Raw genomic sequence first — 19,481 nt, 5'->3', positions numbered from 1 at the left:
ATGGTTGTTCGAAATAAGTTTCTAATTCCTCTTCTTCACTAGGAATTTCTAATTCTTCTCCCAAAATTTGTTCACCAGTAGGGGATAGAAAGATTATTCCTATGGTTGGGGATGTAGGATTTTCTTCAATTACAGCTTTAGTAGAAGAAGTAGGTGAAGTTCTAGATTGAATTTCTGATCTTGAGACTTCAGGAAGTCTTTGTCGACCTCTAAATGGAATTTGGGTTTGAGTAGGTGGTGTGGAATCTTGAAATTGTGGTGAGGTGAGTGGATTTGTGGGAATTAAACTTCTTCCTCATCCTACAAATCTACCCCTAGAGTCTTTATCCCTACGCATGTCATGTTTTAAATTAATGATGGTTTTTTTACTTCTAATTGTACTTCCTCGGCAATAGCGCCAAAATGTTTGGTCAATTCAATGTCCTTGAATTGGCAATCATAAATTGTCAACCAGGGTGCATAGACTGATGAAGTACAGGTGCACAATATGTGCTTAGAAGTTATTCATTAGGTCGTTATGTATTTGTTAAGATCTAAACTTAAGATGGGGGTGGTGTTTGTCAATTGTATTAGTGTCGTAATTCTTAGGGATGTTGATTAAGTTTCCTAGGAATTAATCTCTATCCAATTAGTTTGTAGATGATGTGAGAGTGATTTTACTTATGTTAGATTGTTTGGGGTTTTTTTATCTTGAATCTCTATGTTGCAGCTCCTAATTCTCTAAGTGAAAAAAGAAACCTATTCTATCATCTATGAAGGAATACTGTTGAACTCAATTGTTTAGGAGAGGACTTCTCACTTATTCAATTTTTGCTCAAACAAAGTAACCCAAGCAACATCTATATTGTGAATTGAACACACTTCAATTATGCTGGATAATAAGGAAAGGAAAGAACTATGCAGTACCAGGTATAAAGAAAATTAGATAATAGTCTAAGCTAGGTATAAAGAAAATTAAAGTTCTTATGCAGATAACAATTTGCTGGCGAGATCATTATGCAGCATTGTCACACAAAACAGAGCAATTGAAGAATTAAAGGAAATCATATTGTAATTGATTAAAACCTGCCACTGTTTGTAGGGGCCCTCCACATAGTAGTTTAGAGCTTCAAATCAACACAACGCTTGCACACAAAAACCAATTCTATTCACATGGAATTCACAAACTGTTCATAATCATATCATTCGGCACACACCCAAATAACAGTGCGGCCATTAGTTTTATAGCAGGTCTCTTGGCATAAATGTATGAATATTTCAAGCCTAATATCTCTAACCTATCTAAACTTATATCGCTAAACCATCGTTTTTCTATTCCGAAAGCAAAACGATAAGGTTTCAACTGATCTTGGGTTCTGTTCTGCGTTAATTCGGTGGTTGACTTGGAGTTTGACCGCGATCTCCTGTGCTTCTTTTAGCAAACAGTTTCAAGTGGATAGGAAGGTATCCATGAGGGAGCCATCCTCTATCCATCCGCACCTTTCGCTACTGACCTGGAACTCTAGAACCTTGCGAACAATGGAAACAACTACAAAAACCTGGATTAGTTGCGGAAATAGACTGATTCGGTAGCCAATTGCAACTTTAACAAAACAATAGGGTATAAAGTTAAATATGAACAAGAAGACATAATATTGCATACCTTCATCAAAACCTGGTAGATATGGCTTTATTTAAGTGGTAAATATATAGGAAAAAGAGAGGATCTTTAGGCAAAAAGGATGTCATGGTAGGATAATCTTTAGACTCTACATATAATCTATTAAAGAACGGGATTGAGGGCCCTTAATTATGTGTCCTATGCAAAAAGAATCAAGAAATTGTTGATCACCTCTTCCTCAAATGCCCTTTCTCCATGGAAACTTGGGGTCTAGATTTCAACTCTATCAGGAATTGTATTAATCATCCCTCTAATATTCCAAAATTGGTTGGAAGATGGGTCATGTGCTACACAAGATCCTTCATAGGGAAGAAGAAAAATGAAAAGGATTTGGGAAACCACCACAATAGTAGTGTGTTGGAAGTTTTGGTTAGCAAGAAAATAAAATAATATTTCAAAACGAAGAGGAAAACTACACCAAGTAGCTACAGAGGTCATTGGAATTATGGGGGAATTTTTTCAAGCCAAAGAAATAAAGGATCAAGATGAAAATTTGGACCCACAAGAACTAGCCTAGGTTAAATCCTTCAACATCTCACCCTCCCTTGTGGCCGTCCAAAGCCCAAAGAGATTTGGAAAATTTGAAATACTGGAGAGGAATTTAAGACATGGATCCTCCAACACAAGAAACAAATTTTATTTTTTGATGGAGTTGCAAAAGGAAATCTAAGGGTTGTGGGAGCAGGGGGGTGATCATTAACCCTGAGAATAGTTAGGAATAAAAATTTTCTTGGAGATTGGGAGAGGCGACCAACAACGTCGTTGAGCCTTATGCTCCTTATCAGAGAATAAAACAAGATTTACATTTAAAAATTCAAGAGATTATTTCGATTGTAGACTCTCTTCTCATCCTATCCATAATTTTAAATCAATCTCTCCCCACTGATTTCAAGTTAGCACAAATTATCAAAAGGATTTTGGACCTCTTCTATCTCATCACTAAAACTCCATTTTACCATGTATTGAGGGGGAGCAATTTGAAGGCAAATGAAATGGCATATTGGCTCTACTCTCCCCAAAGGAGAGTTAGCCTACCAAGGCCTGATCCAAAGAGCTTCACTTCCCTAAAGATTCAATATGAAAAGCTCCAAATTCCATCATTTAAAAAAATCAAAATTCGTTAGTTTGTAGGGCTCCCTCCCTAGCCTTCCTAGCTCATTGCACATGGAGAACATGCGCCTTCTCATCCACTCATCTCCTTCCAGAATCCTTAATGCTTTATACATTCTTCAAAAGCATATAAGTGAATGTGGAGGCCCCTAGATCTTCAACCCATCTCATGTTGTTATGATGGAAAATCCTCAGTTATCATGATAGACGACAACTAGGGAGAATCATCGAATACATAGGCAAAGTGGGAAGGTACGACTCGGAGGAACATTGAACCTTCCATGATTTTGAGGGCAGATCATGAATCTGTTATTCATGATTTTCATGAGTGGTAAAAGAGTAGCACAAAATCTATTTGGAACCACTTGGTCTTTAAAGTCTCCTTCAAGGAATGACCATCTCGTTGCTCCGCTATCATGATCTCTCGAAGTTGTGGACTATGCTTTCGTTTTCCTCAGAGGCAACGCCTCTTTCCAATCTCACATGGTCTTTTAATTCTTGGCTTATCTATATTTAATTATACCTAGTGTTTCCTGTGAATTGTATTTGCTCCCTGATGTTTTTGTTGTTTCTCAGTTTGGTTACTCTAAACTACCTATTCAGAGCTACTCCATTTCCTCGACTTCTCATACTGATCTCTCTGGCAGCTTCACTCACTTTGATTATCCCTTTTGAATCTTCCCCTACTTGTCTTTCTGCTAGACACCTTGGACCTAGTGCTATTATGACTTTTGTGAAGATTTTTCTCTTGATTTTGTGCTTCCTCACTGATGGATAAGGGAATGCACGCTCAATTACAATAAAAGTAACCATAAGGTTGAGATAATATGGGAAACTAGCCTTTGTCGGCTCTTAGATTACTTCCTCCATTTGTTAACCATTTCTCATAAGACTTCAGAATCAAAGGGCTTCATCAAAGAAAACAATATCGATTCTACTTACTAGGAAATGTCCATCAGTGTAAATGCAATGAAATCTAACCAACTCAACATATAGAGTGTGAAGTATGAAGTGAAGGTTCGACACCCTCATATGGATGAGATTCCAGCACATATGGAGAAGATCTCTTTGGAAAGTTTTGAAGACAAATAGGTCTCCAAGGACCCCTAGCCTCATAATTAGCTACAACTCCTTTTGATGAAATGCAAATTTTATTTTTTGATTGACCATTTTTTATGCCTTTATAAGAGATGTAAAGAGATTAGTAACACTAAAAGTTTAAAGATGATGTACCTAGAATGTAGAGACTAGAAGAAATAAAAAATAATAGCTTTGAGATTACTCTCTCCAAACAATGTTGGCGATGTACTATTTCTGAGTTTTAAGCTCAAACCTCTTTTAATACAAATTATTCATAGTTCTGGTTAAAAAAATTATTTTAATATTTTAAACTTGGATCCATCTTTCATATTTTAGGAAGTCTACTAATGCCTACATACCCTAGCCCTCTTTGGATTTGAACTTGTGACCTGTTAGGAGGAAACACATACTCTTAATCATATATATGAAATAAAATTGTGTATATATACACATAAAACAATTAGAAATCACCCATTTTAATATTTTTATTTCATATATATATATATATATATATGGACTATGTGTGGATTTATGTTATTGTTCACGTTAATATATTTTTTAGTTATTAATATTTTTAAACAAATTTTCCATGTATTGGGAAATAGAAAGCTTATATCCTTAAGAAAATAAAATCTTTGTAAGGAATATATATATATATATATATATATATAAAGTTAATATTAACATATTTAAATATTTTATTTAAGGTTCAAGAATATCTCTCACACACTCTCTCTCCCTCTATATAAATATATGAAGATGATATTGAAATATATTATAAATATAAATATTCAAATATTTTATTTTCATACCTATATTGAAATATTTTTAAATAATAAAAGAATTACACATCTTTAAAGTGTTTTTTTTCAATAACTTTATTTCTCTATCTATATAAAGTTGATATAAATTTGTCTTATTTTATATGGACATTAAGATAATTTATTGATGGCATATACTAAAATATTTTTTGGTTATCTAAATATTTTTCTAAATACTATATGTCAACGTTATGTTGAGGAAGGAAATAATTACACATCTCCTATATACTGGGTTGTAATATATATATATATATATTATCTTAAATGCTACATGTCAATTGCATATTGAGTGGTAAAGGACAAAAAAAGAAAACCACAATTAAAAAATATATATATATATTTTTTCCGTTAATTTACCTCTCTAATAAAAAAATTGATGTAAAATTATGTTATTTAATACAAACATTTGAAATATTTTGTTATGGTCCACATTGAAATATTGTGACATTTCCCCTATTTTCTTTACTTTTTACTTTTAATTCATGTGATACTATATTTCATTATTTAAAAAAAAAATATTATTATTTTTCGTTGAGTCAATATTATAATTTCATTACTTTTTACTTTTGTATTACTATTTTTCTTGATTAAGTCTATATTATAATTATAATTATTTTAATTTAATACTTCACTATTGTGCATCAAGCTTTTCAATTGTAAAATCCCACTAACATTATAAAAAAATCTAAAATTAAAATAGCACAAACTAGATATGGATCACATAGAATAAAAGAATTACAAATACAACATTGATCACATTAGATAAATTAAGATAAGCTTGTTGAAATCAAAAACACATTAAAACACAAATCATCAACATTTAACTATTTTTTTAAGTTGTCTGTGTTCCCCAGCTTGCCTTGTAGCTTGAGAAACCGCGACCCATGGGCATCTATGTTGTCAAAGTCACCTAGGGATAACACTTGGCCTGGGCCACACCAGCCCTAAGCTGGCTCAATTTTTAGCATGTCTCCTCCTTGCACGGATAAACTAAAATAAGCTTGTTGAAACCAAAAACACATTAAAACACAAATCATCAACATTCAACTATTTTTTTTTGTCAAGTTGTCAGTGTTCCTCCAGGGTTGATCTCTAGCTTGAGAAACCGCTACCCAGTCCATGTTTGACTTGTAGCTTGAGAAACCGCTACCTCGTGGCATCTAATCCGTCAAAGGCACCCCCCAGCCTAGGCCACACTAACCCTAAACTCACTGGATTTTTAGCATGTCTCCTCGCCCTAGCACGAGAGCACCAGTGTTTGTGATGTTTGATCCTAGATCGCCTTGCTAAAAAGACCCAACCTCAACTATTTCAAATAAATATTAACATTACATTTCCTTTCATTTTTTCATAAAATATTTTTAAAAATTATTTAATTGATTTTTTTTATTAAAGAAATATTCCAACAATAGTATTAATAGAATTTAATTTTGTATTAACTTATCATTAAGGAAATTTCATAAGCAATCAAAATAGTAATGTGACATTTTCATTAGTTGTTTTTTGCACATTAACAATAAAATGAAATAAAATAGGCATTAAAGTAAAATATAAAAGAATAAAATTTGAAATACAAAAATGCTAAATAACAACATAATTTTGATAAACAAATATATGACAAGAAAAATTAAACCTATTTTTATTTTTGAAAACCTTTATATATATATATAATAATTAATCCCAAATACATTATCAAAATTAATATAAATCACAAAAATCTAAAATCAAACACATTTAATTTAATTTTTTTTTAAATCCATATATATGGCCGAAGCCCTCAGATTACAATATGGCCGAAGCCAGTCAGAATACGGGAAGCCAGCTGGTATTTACGGCATAGCCATCACATAAATCGCCGAAACAAGGGGTCCTCCGCAGGGATCGAACACGGCTAGGGGAGCGAAAGCCATCCGCCCCAGCCGTCATATCATGCACTCCGGGTACACATTTAATTTAATTTAAAACATTTTTAAATCACTTTAAAATTAATAAAACTCAATACACAGAAATCTCACATAATATTACTCATTTCATAATAATTACACCATAAACCTCCACAATTTTCGTATACAAATTTTGAATTCAATCTAACTGCCACTTTCCACTCCAAATTTTATATCTACAAACCATTTCACTCATATAAACACTCTTAACAGGTACTCATCAACAATAGGTTGTTATGAGTCTTGCCGTATATAACCTCCACTCCACTCTAAATCTTGAAAACATATACAAATACAAATGAATCAATTACTATACTACATCTGAATCTAATAAGAAACAGATGGACTGAATTTGCTCAAGCAGTCCACCCTCCTCGTGCCACATATAATAAGATACACAGGAGGACCCTAAAGAATACAACGCAGGAGGACATTAGAAAATATTTAATAACAGAAATGACTCTGTATATGATCACTTGTGATGTGATCATATATGGAGATTCATCTTGCCTTGGTCTCTCTGTATATCCTCATGGGTTTAGAGGAACTCAGGTCTTAGTGTGCTACACTGTTTGATTGGCTGCATTTTCTCCCCATATTCTTCTTCCTCCCCAATAGCAAGCATTCTTCTCCCAGTGGACTGTCTTGCTCTCTGAACACCACACAGAGGTGTTGCTGAAGCAGCCTCAGATGGGCGGGCTCGCGGTGCACTTGCACTTCTCTTCATTCTACCATCCTTCTTTGCTTCCTGTTGCCTGCCTTTACTATTGTCAACCACTGTTCCATTTTGATTATATGCATTGTTGTTCCTGAGAACCTGCAACTCAGCTGTATGGAGTGTTTTCTTATGCGGCTTATTTTGGGGTCCAGTATGTGCGTTCACTGTGACTGTAGATGGCAAATAGTGTTACTGCTGCCTTTGGAACTCTTCATTCCCAGAAGTCAATTTGAGGGAATGGAGATTTTGGGACAGCCCCTGAAGAACATCAGGCTCGTCTTTCCCAGTCCTGGCAATGCCTGCTTTCGAGCCCTGCTCCACTCCTACCATGGTTCTTTTGCTTGTACCTGGAATGACAGCACTGGAGTCCCTTGCATTTTTCTGAACCTCGGCCTGACTGTGATCACATTGAGAGTCCTTCTTCCTCAATTTGCTCAGCAATCCTCCAAAGAGACCTCTGGGTTCTTCACCCTTCTCAACCTCAGGGGCATTAGTATCCTTCTCTTCTCCTTCCTCCTCGTCTGATAACACTCCTGCCTCTGTGTTCTGCAGCAAATTCTGGAGCCATTTGTCTAAGTTGGCCTTTCCGACACGCCTAATCCTTTCCTCTTCGTCAACATCTTTTTCTTCTGCATTGGCGTCTGCCCGAGCTGCTTCTGCTTCTTGCTGCTTTGACAATAGTTGTTGAAGCACATCATCTAAATCATCCCCTTCCCCATTTGCACATGCCACATCTTCCTTGGCATTATCTCCAACAGATTCACTACTTGCATCTCCATAATCATGACCTGTTTTCCTTTCTAGATCTTTTACACCTCGCACTTTCTCTGCCTCGAGAAGTGCTTCAGCCCTTGATGCTTCTAGGTCATCTTCTAGGAATTGTCTCAGTTCCTTTTGTATTCTTTTGGAGTTCCCTTCCATATTCTTTGCAAGAAGACTTGCTTCTTTCAAGGACTCCATGTTTTTAAGAAGACTAGCAGATTCTCTCAGGGCCAATCTTCTAGGTTCCTTATCCCGAGTTACTGGTGGAATAGCAGAGGGGAGGTACATGTGCATTTTCTTTGCCTCTCTGTTGACAATTTTCTTGGAGCAGCTTGCTGTGTCATCCTCTCTGAGTCTTTTACGTACCTGTTCCAAGTATGGCTTTAGTAACTCTTTTGTATCATCTCTTTGCTTGAATTTCTTGAAGAGTTCTCTTTCTGACATGTCCGCATCTGCCTTCAGTGACTCCAATCTAGCCATAAGGGCATTGCAAGCAGCCTGATTCAACCTTGCCTGCTCTTTATAAACAACATTCCTGTCCAAATCCAATAGTGAAATAAGATCAAAATTAAAAATTAATGTGCTTTGTGAGACCTTGTAAGATCTATTGGACAAGTTAAAAAGAAAATATAGTACGAGTTATACATTTTCTCTCTTCTTCTAGCACAAAAAGATACAATGTTATCTCCGCTCTGAAACCATCTTAATTTATAATGTTATTAAAATCCTTTCATACCTATATTATCTAAAATCATTTTTTTGCATTCTAACACAGCCAAGCTAGGCAGCAATAATAACAGTAGTGAATATAAAATCAATTTTCTCCTAAACAACTTTCAAAATATCTGCATTTGGCAGTCAACAATGACCTCAAGCATTCAATAAATAAAATAATAATATATCCTTACTGATGCATGGTTTCCCTTATCATCTTCTCCACACATTGTTTGTATGATGATTGTGTCTCAGACACACGTCTCTGCTTCTCACTTCGTCTTCTGTGCTTTACCAGAACATATTCAAGGTCCTCCAAAGCCAATGCTTCTGCCTCATTTATCTGTTTTAACTTCTTTAAATCTTGATCTAACTGGGAAATTTCCTCTATTTTTTTCCTAATTTCTTCTTCTCGTCCTTGTTTCAGAATTTGTTCCTTCTGAATAGCTCTGGATAAGGCTATCTCTATACTGTTGAAATCGCCCATGTTCTCCTTATCCAGCTGCCAGTCTCCTTTCTTTAGAAGATAACGCTGCGAGTATTCAAAAATTCAGATATACACTCCCATGACATGTTGAGACAAGCAATATTCAATAAAAGAAGCACACATTCACATAATGGAATAAACACAGATATCATCGATTATTTTTAAATCAACAAATCCTCCAGTAAATACAAATTAAAAGGTCTGCACATGATGAAACTCTATCTCATCCTATACTCCATGTGTTGCAATTTGTCTAAGTCGTTCTCTGCATATCCTATGTCTCTAAGTCCAATCCTTCAGTAACAAACATTAATACCACTGCCAATTTTGAACTATAACAGCTTCTTGCTGTACAGTAGATTTAATAGTACTGCACATTATTTTAACAGCAAGAACAAAATATCCTGAAGAGATCTAAAATTAGCAGTCTCACCTTGTCTTTCATTTGCACAATAGACCGGTTAGCTGTGACTGGCTCTAATTCTTTGTTTTCTTCAGAATAACCAGGTCTGAACTTTTGGATTGCCTTGCAGAGGGCTTCATCTTCTTCTGCTGTCCATCTTTTACCAGTGAATGGACCTTCCAATCATGCAATTAGTTTCTCATCAGTCTATACTATCCAGTATCATATATTTCAAGCACTAACTCTAACTCCAATGGAAGTTGGAGCTCTCAAAGAGCTCAGTACTCTTGAGTCCCAATGACCTACTTTGGCCATTTGTCAACAGTTATAAAATTTTGATGTCAAGGTCAACTTTTTGAGTTCTAACGATATACTTTGGTAATTTGTCGACATTAATAAAATTTTGATGTCAAGAGCTTAGAATTCATGCGTCCCAGTTACCTACTTTGATAATCTGTGGACATTAATAAAGTTTCGATTTCAAAACTCACCAGCCACTAAAGTTCGATTCATATTCAGGGGTTTGAGCGCGTTATCCACTTCTCTATGCACCCGAACTATTGCAGCTGGAGCGAGACCAACTTGTTTTTTCTTTTCCAGAAAATGTTGGGGCCATGAGTGGCAATCGACAACTGTAAATTTATTTAGCGGTTCGCTTTTCCCAGAAAAAAACATGGAAGCAAAAGCCCTCTGCCTGCCAAGATAAGATAGAAGCATTAAACAATTCTGAAGACTGTTTCGGATTAGCCCAAATCTAGAATTTAAAAAATTTCTCCCTCTCCCCTTCTGACGAATGCCTTCGAAGATTCAAAGTTTCATGTTTCTTCTGCTCCTGATGGCCTTGGTACTCAGAGAAAAATCTTACCTGAAATCTGCATTCCTAGAAGCAAATATGGAAAGGAACTGGTTCACAGAGACTCCCAGCTGCAGATCCCACCAAGGCACAAGGAACTCCAGCTTGTCCTGCTTCATCTCTTTAGCTTGCCACTGTACTAGCCTCAGATTACTTAGAACAGTTTTGCCCCCTCCTGCGCATCATCACACAGGAATCAGGCCAGTATATCATTCTCTCAAACTGCACCTTGCAAAAGAATAAAATACAAAATACACTGCAACCGTGGTTGTCTCATACTTGAACAAGGAAACCAGTGATCCACCTCCCAAGCCAGAGGCGAAACATTGTCGGCATGAAAGTAAAGAACGTTTCCATATGGATCTACTCTGAACTGAGCAGGATCGAATCCTGCACTCCTGCAGAAATAGTCCCTGCATCAGCTTGCATACAATATTATCACAATCTCTGGGTTTCTCAGCCTAAAAGGGGATATCAGGACTAGGGCCTAGTATATTTTTCTCATGAACAGAGTGCTTCCTTCAACCATCAAAACGATCAAAATATGGATTTTCAGTATGATCAAAATATGGACTTTCAGTAGAAGTGCTAGCAATACCATGAAACAGAACAGAAACCCAACTGGCAGAATGTGATAGAGTAGCGGTTATTACCCGAGATGATCAAGTTGCTTCCACAGGACATCGATATAATTTTTGGTATTCTGAGGATTTGAATCTCCTGGTGAAGTCACTGGAAACAATCGATTGAACTCCTTCAAATTGACCATCTGCAAGTAAACAAGAGTAATTAATGTTGAAGCGGACCATGGTATGAATGTTTTTTGAAAACCCCAAAGATATGAATACCAGAAATCCAGGATTTAACAGAGCTGCATACTGATACTTGGATTAACTTACATCCTGAGGGTGCAATGCGTATGGGAGGAATGTGTGGGGAGGCCCTTTACTGTAAGGCATTTGAATCATATGGGATTGGGCGTAGCAGAGCTTCACATATCCCCTTGGATACCCTAATTCATGATCGATCTCCATTTCCTCGTCTCTCAGCCCCATTGAACCCATACCCCTCTCCTCTGTGTCACTCGCGCTGAAGGTGAGCAAAGAAGGTTAGATTTCACAGAGACGGGCACTACCTAATCCTCAAGGTTAGATTTCACAGAGACGGGCACTACCTAATCCTCGTGTGAAGAGGAGCGCATAGATTTTGTTTGGATTGGGAGGGAAACGGAAGGCTGCACAGAAAATGTCGGGTCCAACGACTATTTTTCCAAACCTGTAATAACATTCATAGTCAAATTAGCAGCTATTGGCAACGGCTACATCGTAGGAATTCCAATCATGAAAGGTGGCCTCAGGTTGAATTTATGGTAAATATTTTCTATCTATCTTATCCTTATAAATTTTAATATTGGAATAAATTTTTAATAATTTTATTTTTATTTTGCAGGGATGAACTAATGGGCCAAGGTGGGTGTGCAAGGCTAACATGGAGTCTAACCAGTCATGGGTTGAATTAGGCATATGGTTTTAGTTTTTAATATTAATAAATATATATATATATATATATATATATATATATATTTATTTATTTATTTATTTATTTATTTATTTATTATATTTATTTATATTAAATTAAGTTAATAAGTAAATAATTGAAAATTAGGGCATGACTTTTTTTTAGGGATGTAAGGATGGTCCAAGGTAGGTTTGCAAGGCTCACAAGGAAAGTCTAACCAGCCATGGGTTGAATTAGGGCTTATGTTTTTAGTTTTTAATAAGGCTTGCCCTGGTCTCGGGAATCCACAGTTAGCGACATAATGTCATGGGGCACCTAGTGATTGGATTGGATTCCCACCATGGAGGCTTGCACCGTCTCGTATTCAGTTTCTGCAGAATAATAGGCCTCGCTCGCCCCATGTAGGCCATGCAATCCAACCAGATATATAGGCACCCATACCTTGCATAGCACGTCTTCGCCAAACCTTAAAACCTACCTTTATCGGGCCAAGGAAAGAGAGTTTGTTCCTCGCTCCGCTTGTGGCACTGCACTCCTTGCTTGCAGAGAGATCAGTTTCTCCACCTACCTTCAAATGGCAGGCGCTCAAAAAGGGCCCTTCTTAGGGGTCACTCACTATTCATATGGTGAGGGTTCACTCCTATTCTTGCATATTAAAATATTTTTTAATACTAATTTTTTTTTAAGTTAATAAGTCAATAATTGGAAATTTTATTTTTATTTTTATATTTAAATTTTAAAAAATATTTTAAATAAGATAAAATTTTATTACTAAAGATTTTATTTAAATTTAAGATATTATTTAATTTTAATAAGTTTAATATTAATGATTATGATGATGATTAATGTGTATTAAGAATATTATGGTTTATTAAACTTTAAAAGGTAAGAGATTAATTGAGTTTTTTAATATTTTATTTCTATAATATAAAAGATTGATTAACTGTAACATCACAATACCCAAATAAATAAATAAAACTTTTACTACTTGTTAATGCTATTATTCAAATAATAGTTGGTTAACCTATATTCCTCATGAATTATCAATTCCAACATATATATATATATATAATTCTTGGACCATAGCCCGTTTCAATCTGGAGATAATTAATTCTTGACTTATTTAAAAGATTACATGTATTAATATCTTGGTTAATTCGCATATAGGGTGGTGTTGGTCCTTACGGATTAAAGTTATTAACATTAGCATGGAAAATCTATTTTATATTTCTGGTCCCTCAAACCATGTTTGATCTGTGTTTTCATACGAAATATGGTACGAGGATCTCAACTTTACACAAATTCAATGGAGTCTTATAGGTGTTTTCTACACTGGACACTTGGCTTGATCTCGAGCTTAGGGTTGCATCGATGATCTAGAGGAAGAATGTCCATCCGACAGTGGTAATCTTTGCCCCATTTTCATAGCAACTACCTACCCTAACCCTCCATCCAAAACCTCATTCTTCCTACAACTCAGAACTTATTGTTGCTATGTCGAACTCATGATGGAGGAACCACTGGTTCTCCCTTGGTTTTAGTTTGATGATTTTCCGATCGAGGTTATAGAATCAAATTTCAATGTACAAGGGCCAAGTATACCCAGCCTGATACGAACTGAAACTGGAACACAACAACTTACAAATATAATCATAAAGACAGAGATGCAACCGAAAAACACTTTATTTCATTAATAGAAAAATATTGAACTATGCTTACAAACAAAATGGAAATAAGATAGCTCGGGCGATGGTAGCTTATCTCTGAGAAAAGATGTGGCGGCTACATGCCTCTGAATTGTGTTACAATGAGGCTCAAGGGCCTATTTATTATTGGAAAACATGAGAAAACCCTAAACAACCAAAACCCTAAGCCTAGGAGACGTAACACCAAGAGTTTGTGGGCCCCGTCGGGGTTAGTTGGGCAGCCAACTTCCCGGGGTCGTAACTTGGTCATATTATCTTCTTTTGGTGCATACGATACCTTGTTGAAAAGGTATCTCTGAGTACTACATGTTTCATCGTAGACCCTTTCCTACAGTTATGAGCTTGCTATGGACCCAAAACAAACGTCGTTTAGGGGTCAAAACTACTCCAGAAGTTCACGACCTTAAAAACTGCTAAAAATGATAAATGCTAAAATGAACAAGGAAACAGATGGAACTGACTGGGGGGTCTAGGTGGAATAGGCGGGTGGCCACCAATATCCACCTAGATCATTCCTCCCCCCTTAGGAAGCAATGGTCCCCATTGCGTGCAAAGCCTACAAGAGGTGAGGAATTTTTTTTGAACCTGGTCCCTGGTGAACCACTTGCCCTGGTGGAGTTAGCCTGCTTTGATAACTCAATATAGTTGTATCCTCTATTTGCAAGTGTTCTTGACATGTGTGTCTATGATCTGATCAATTATAGTCTATTCCATGTAGTCTGGGTTGAGCTCTGTTGGTGTGGGTTGTTCAATGTTAGATGTGTCCAACAATGGTGGAAAGTATGGCTGAAGGCAATCTACATTGAACACTAGGTGCAGACCAAGGAACGGTGGGATGTTGAGCTCGAAGGCATTGTCACCGACGGCCTTGGTGATGGTGTATGGCCCATATCGAAGCGGACTAAGCTTGCGGTGGGGTCCATCAAGGCGCTCCTTCTACGAATGTAGCCAAACTTTGTCCCCCACGTGGAACTTGTGTGGAAATTGATGTTGATCATGGCACTGCTTGTACTTAGCATTGGCTTTATCTAATATATCATGAACCTACTCGCAAATGTGTTGAATGCGCTCAATGAAGTTGTCATCCATTTCAGCTTCGGAATGAACGTGAACTGAATCTACCTAAGTAGCTGCAAATGGTATGGCCACATCAATGGGGCATAATGGTTGAAATCTGAGCCCTACTTGAAAAGGGTTGTGGCCTATTGAGCTATGGAGAGCTTTGTTGTAGCTGTGTGGGACATAGGGGAGACTTTCATCCCACGTGGATGGATGCTTCGAGTTGTACATGTGCAAAATGTGTATGATCATCCTATTGACAACCTCTATTTGGCCATCAGTTTGGGGATGTAAATTCATGGACTTAGTAATTTTTGTATCTAGCATCGACCAGAGACTTGACCACAATGCACTCAAGAATCTACTGTCTCGGTCTGAGACAATGGACTGTGGGATCCCAAAGTGTACCCATACTCACTCAAAGAAGAGATGAGAAGTGGCCTTTGTTGTGATACTCTTCTTACCATGATGGCCATCTTAGAGAATCTGTCGACGACCACAAAAATGCAATCATTGTTGTGCTTAATATAAGGAAGGCTCAACATGTAATCCATGGAGATAGATTCCCAAGGCCAACTAGGAGTAGGTAGAGGAGTATATAGGCCTTGCTTCTTGATGGTTGGTTTGGCAATGGCGCAAGGGGTGCAGGATCTAATGTACTTCCCAACATCCTGACGAAGTTTTGGCCAATAAAACTACTTCTGCAATACCACCACTATTTTCTCTATTCTGAAATGTCCATCGACCCGACTTTAGTGCACCTCCCAAATCATCTTGCAATGCTCACTAGAAGGAACACAAATGTGTCCCAGGTGGCATAACAGTGCATCCCGAAGGTGAAAATTTGGAACTTGCTTCCCTTTCAGGAGTGTCTGGTATATGTTGTTGAATTCTGGATTGCTTTTGTAAAGATGCGGTCACCCTGGCGTCTCGTGCCCACAGGAGTCGATCACAGTGATCGGCGCCATGACCGGTGGTCAACTAAGGCAATCAGCGACATTATTGGTGCTTCCCTTCTTATACTTAATGTTCAAATGGAACTGTTACAAATAGGTGGACCATTTCTGATGGCAACCATTTTACAACTTCCCTTGTGTCTATATGAACTGTAGAGGTCAGTGGTCTGTGTGGATGACCATTTCCTTCCCCATAATGTAATGCTTTCATTGTCGGCAGGCCTGCACAATGGAATACATTTCTTTGTCGTAAGTGGGGTACATTCGAATTGTGTCTGAAAGTGTCTCACTATGGTAAGCCACTGGATGCCCATGCTGAGTAAGAACCGCACCAATAGCATAGTTGGAGGCGTATGTCTCAATCTCAAATGGTTGTTGCAGGTCTAGTAATGTGAGCACTGGTGCAGAACAAAGGTGATTCTTCAACTCAGATAATGCTTGTTGTTGGGTTTCTGGCCAAATTTTTTTTTACTTTCACTCTGCCCTTGGTGACTTGACTTAAAGGCCAAGTGATATGAGAGAACCACAACACGAACCCATGGTAGAAATTGGAAAGACCCAAAAATTTGTGGAGCTCTGTTAGAGTGGTTAGGGCTGGCCAATCCCGAATGACTTGTATCTTGGATGGGTCGACATGTACACTCTGCTCATCAATGATGCACCCCAGATATTGAATCTAGGTCAGGCCAAAGGTGCATTTCTCCAAGTTAGCACACAGCTTGTGTTGGCACAGGGTTTGAAGGACCTCTCGAATATGGTGGAGGTGCTCTTCCCAAATCTGGTTGAAGATCAAGATGTCATCTAAATACACCACCACAAAGGCATTGGTGAAGGGCATATGATGTCATCCATCAGTCTCATGAAGGTTGCAGGGGCATTCTTCAATCTGAATAGCATGACCAACCATTCAAAAAGGCCCTCCTTGGATTTGAAGGCAGACTTCCACACATCGAAGAGTTTGATAGGCACCTGGTGATAACCTAAATTCAAGTCAATATTGCTGAAATATTTGGCCCCCTTGAGTTGGTCCAAAAGGTCATGAATCCGCGGGATTGGTTACCTATTCCAGACAGTAATCTTGTTCAATGCTCAATAGTCAATACAGAGCCTCCAGGTCCAATCCTTCTTATGTACCAATACAATCAGGCTCCCACGAGGTGATGAACTTGGCCTGATGTGCCCGTTTTTCAATAGTTCCTAAATCTTCCTCTTGATCTCATTGTTCTCCATAACAAAGCATTGATAGATCGGTCCATTGGGCAGTGGCATGCCTGGGGTCAAATTGATGGAGTGCTTGACCTGACAGTGTAAAGGTAGCCCTGTGGGTGAGGCAAAAATATCCCTGTAGGTTGTACTCCTCCAAGACCTTGTCCATTTGTTGCTTTTTTGAAGAGGAGCCCTGCCTAGAAGTTGTGGCTACAACCTTCTTCTTGCCTTGGGGACAAATCTTAAGGAAAAAAAATTCCTGGTCTAGGAAATAGTCTGACTGCATTGCTTTGCAATGATTAAAGAGATGGTGGTAGGCAGGGCTACCTCCGGTATCCTGTACAACTTATTAGCCAAAGTAATAATCACATAGCGAGGTCTAGACTCATATACAACATGTCACTTCCACAAGTATGGTTGTCCTAACAATACATCACAAACTTCAAGAGGATCAATGTCACACAGTACCTCATCCGTGAAGGGCTTAATGTTGTAGGGAAGGTGGCACTGCTAGCTGATGCGAAGATCTCATCCTTGGTGAAGCCACCCTATGGTGTATGGTTGTGGATGTGTTGTAATCTTTAGGCCCATCCACTTCATGACCTCTACTAAAATGAGGTTATTTTGGCTCCCACTATCGACAATGAACTGCAACGAAGAACCTTCACCCACATATTTGAGTGGAAGAGGCATTTCCCCTCCTCTGGATCTTCAGGCTCAATCTTTTGGATCTTGGTGGTGGTCATGGTGGCATTGGGCTCCACATCAATGATCCTCTTCCCTTTTTTAGTTCCTTATTGGGTTCTGATTTAGAGTCGGAACCTACGTTTGATTCAGAAGCCTTCAACTCAGCCACTAGTGACTGCTTGACCTGACAATCACTTGTATTGTGAGTGGAGCTCTTATGGAACTCACACCATTTTCCCATGTCCTTCTTCATCTTCGGGGTGTTGTTTTTTGCTTGCGGCTTTAGTAGGCTATCCTAGGTAGCCCTGCCTTGGCTTGGTCCTTTGTTTTGTGGTTTGGGGGCACCTTTTCCTTGATTTGGATTCACATATCCAAAGTCCCACTTCTTCTATTTAAACTTCTGCTCAATCTTAACAACGTAACGATACTTCGTGTCAAGAGAGGAAATGTCTAGGAACTCCATCTCAACCTGGATGTACTTGTGTAGACAGCCACGGTACTTGAGCACCAAATGCCGCTTAGTATCCTTAATACCCAGCTTCGTGCGAAGGGTATGGAAAGTATTTGTGAACTTTGGCACATCTTTGTCCCTTCCCTGTCGTAGTGTGGTCCACTTTATGTATTTGTCTTCATAACTCCTAACAAGGTAATATTATTCCTTGATGGCGTCTCGAAAAGAATTCCAAGTGGATGCGGCTGAAAACAGTGAGGGTTCACTCTCGTCCTTTTGTTCATAGTAGGATTCCCACCAGTCCTTGATGTGTGGGGCGGCTTTAAGAAGCATATAAGTAATATTTTCCCGATTGGAAAATTCATGAGCTGAAAAATATCCTTCCAATATATTTAACTATTTATCTATGATATATGCATCTATCAGACCTTCGAATATGGGAATATCGAAGTTAACTTGTACCTTAAAAGGAGTGGTGCCTCCAGAGTGGTTGTTGGATGAAGATGCATTGCTTGTGGGTAGCCGTCAAAGGACCTGGGAAAAGTTATCCATCATCGCGTCCCTCTATCGCTTGAGGGTTTCCTGGAGCAACATTTTGAAAGGATCTCCTACCCCCTCGTATTTATTTTCTTTCGCCATGGGAGGTCATCAGGTTTTGTGAGGCTGACCTTGAAATGGTTCAACCAGATCAAGCCCTAACTCCTTATACCTTGACCTCGTTGGGGACATGCAAAGAAAAATAGAGAAAGAGCATACCGCTCTAATACCACTGATCCGAACTTAAATAGGAACGCAACAACTTACAGATATAATCATAAACATAGATATGTAGAAGAAAAATACTTCATTTCATTAATAGAAAAATATTGAACAATGCTTACAAACAGAATGGAAATAAGATAGCTCGAGCAATGGTATCTTATCTCGGAGAAGAGATGTGGTGGCTACATGCCTCTAAATTGTGTTACAATGAGGCTCAAGAGCCTATTTATTATTGGAAAACATGAGAAAACTCTAAACAACCAAAACCCTAAGCCTAGGAAATGTAACACCAAGAGTTTGTGGGCCCCGTTGGGGTTAGTTGGGCAATCAACTTCTCGGGGTCGTAACTTGGTCATATTATCTCCGTTTGGCGCATACGATACCTTGTTGGAAAGGTTTTTCTAAGTACTACAGGTTTTGCCATAGGCCCTTGCCTATGGTTATGTGTCTAGCATGGACCCCAAAAAACGCCGTTTAGGGGGTCAAAACTGCTCTGGAAGTTCAGGACTCGAAACATTGCTAAAAATAGTAAATGCTAAAATGAACAAGGAAACAGATGAAACTGACTAGGGGGTCTAGGTGGAA

At 38.0% G+C, this 19,481-nt stretch overlaps 1 protein-coding gene across 1 annotated transcript; it reads right to left on the bottom strand.

The window, feature by feature from the left end:
* Positions 1-6,696: 6,696 nt before the first annotated feature.
* Positions 6,697-11,855, bottom strand: LOC149143467 (uncharacterized). The gene is made up of 9 exons (XM_089447609.1): positions 11,726-11,855; positions 11,451-11,686; positions 11,205-11,320; positions 10,831-10,949; positions 10,564-10,726; positions 10,190-10,392; positions 9,729-9,874; positions 9,003-9,340; positions 6,697-8,629 (listed from the first exon to the last, which is right to left on the bottom strand). Exons 2-9 carry the CDS (start codon positions 11,613-11,615, stop codon positions 7,522-7,524), a joined length of 2,358 nt encoding a protein of 785 aa, XP_089303735.1. The 5' UTR covers positions 11,616-11,686; positions 11,726-11,855; the 3' UTR covers positions 6,697-7,521.
* Positions 11,856-19,481: the final 7,626 nt, after the last annotated feature.

Source organism: Pinus tabuliformis, chromosome X (assembly GCF_031772625.1).
Source record: "Pinus tabuliformis cultivar Carrire ecotype Pingquan chromosome X, CPIR1, whole genome shotgun sequence".
Classification (NCBI taxonomy): domain Eukaryota; kingdom Viridiplantae; phylum Streptophyta; class Pinopsida; order Pinales; family Pinaceae; genus Pinus; species Pinus tabuliformis.
The sequence above is the reverse complement of the archived record's forward strand: the minus strand, read 5'-3'. Positions and strand labels throughout refer to the sequence as shown.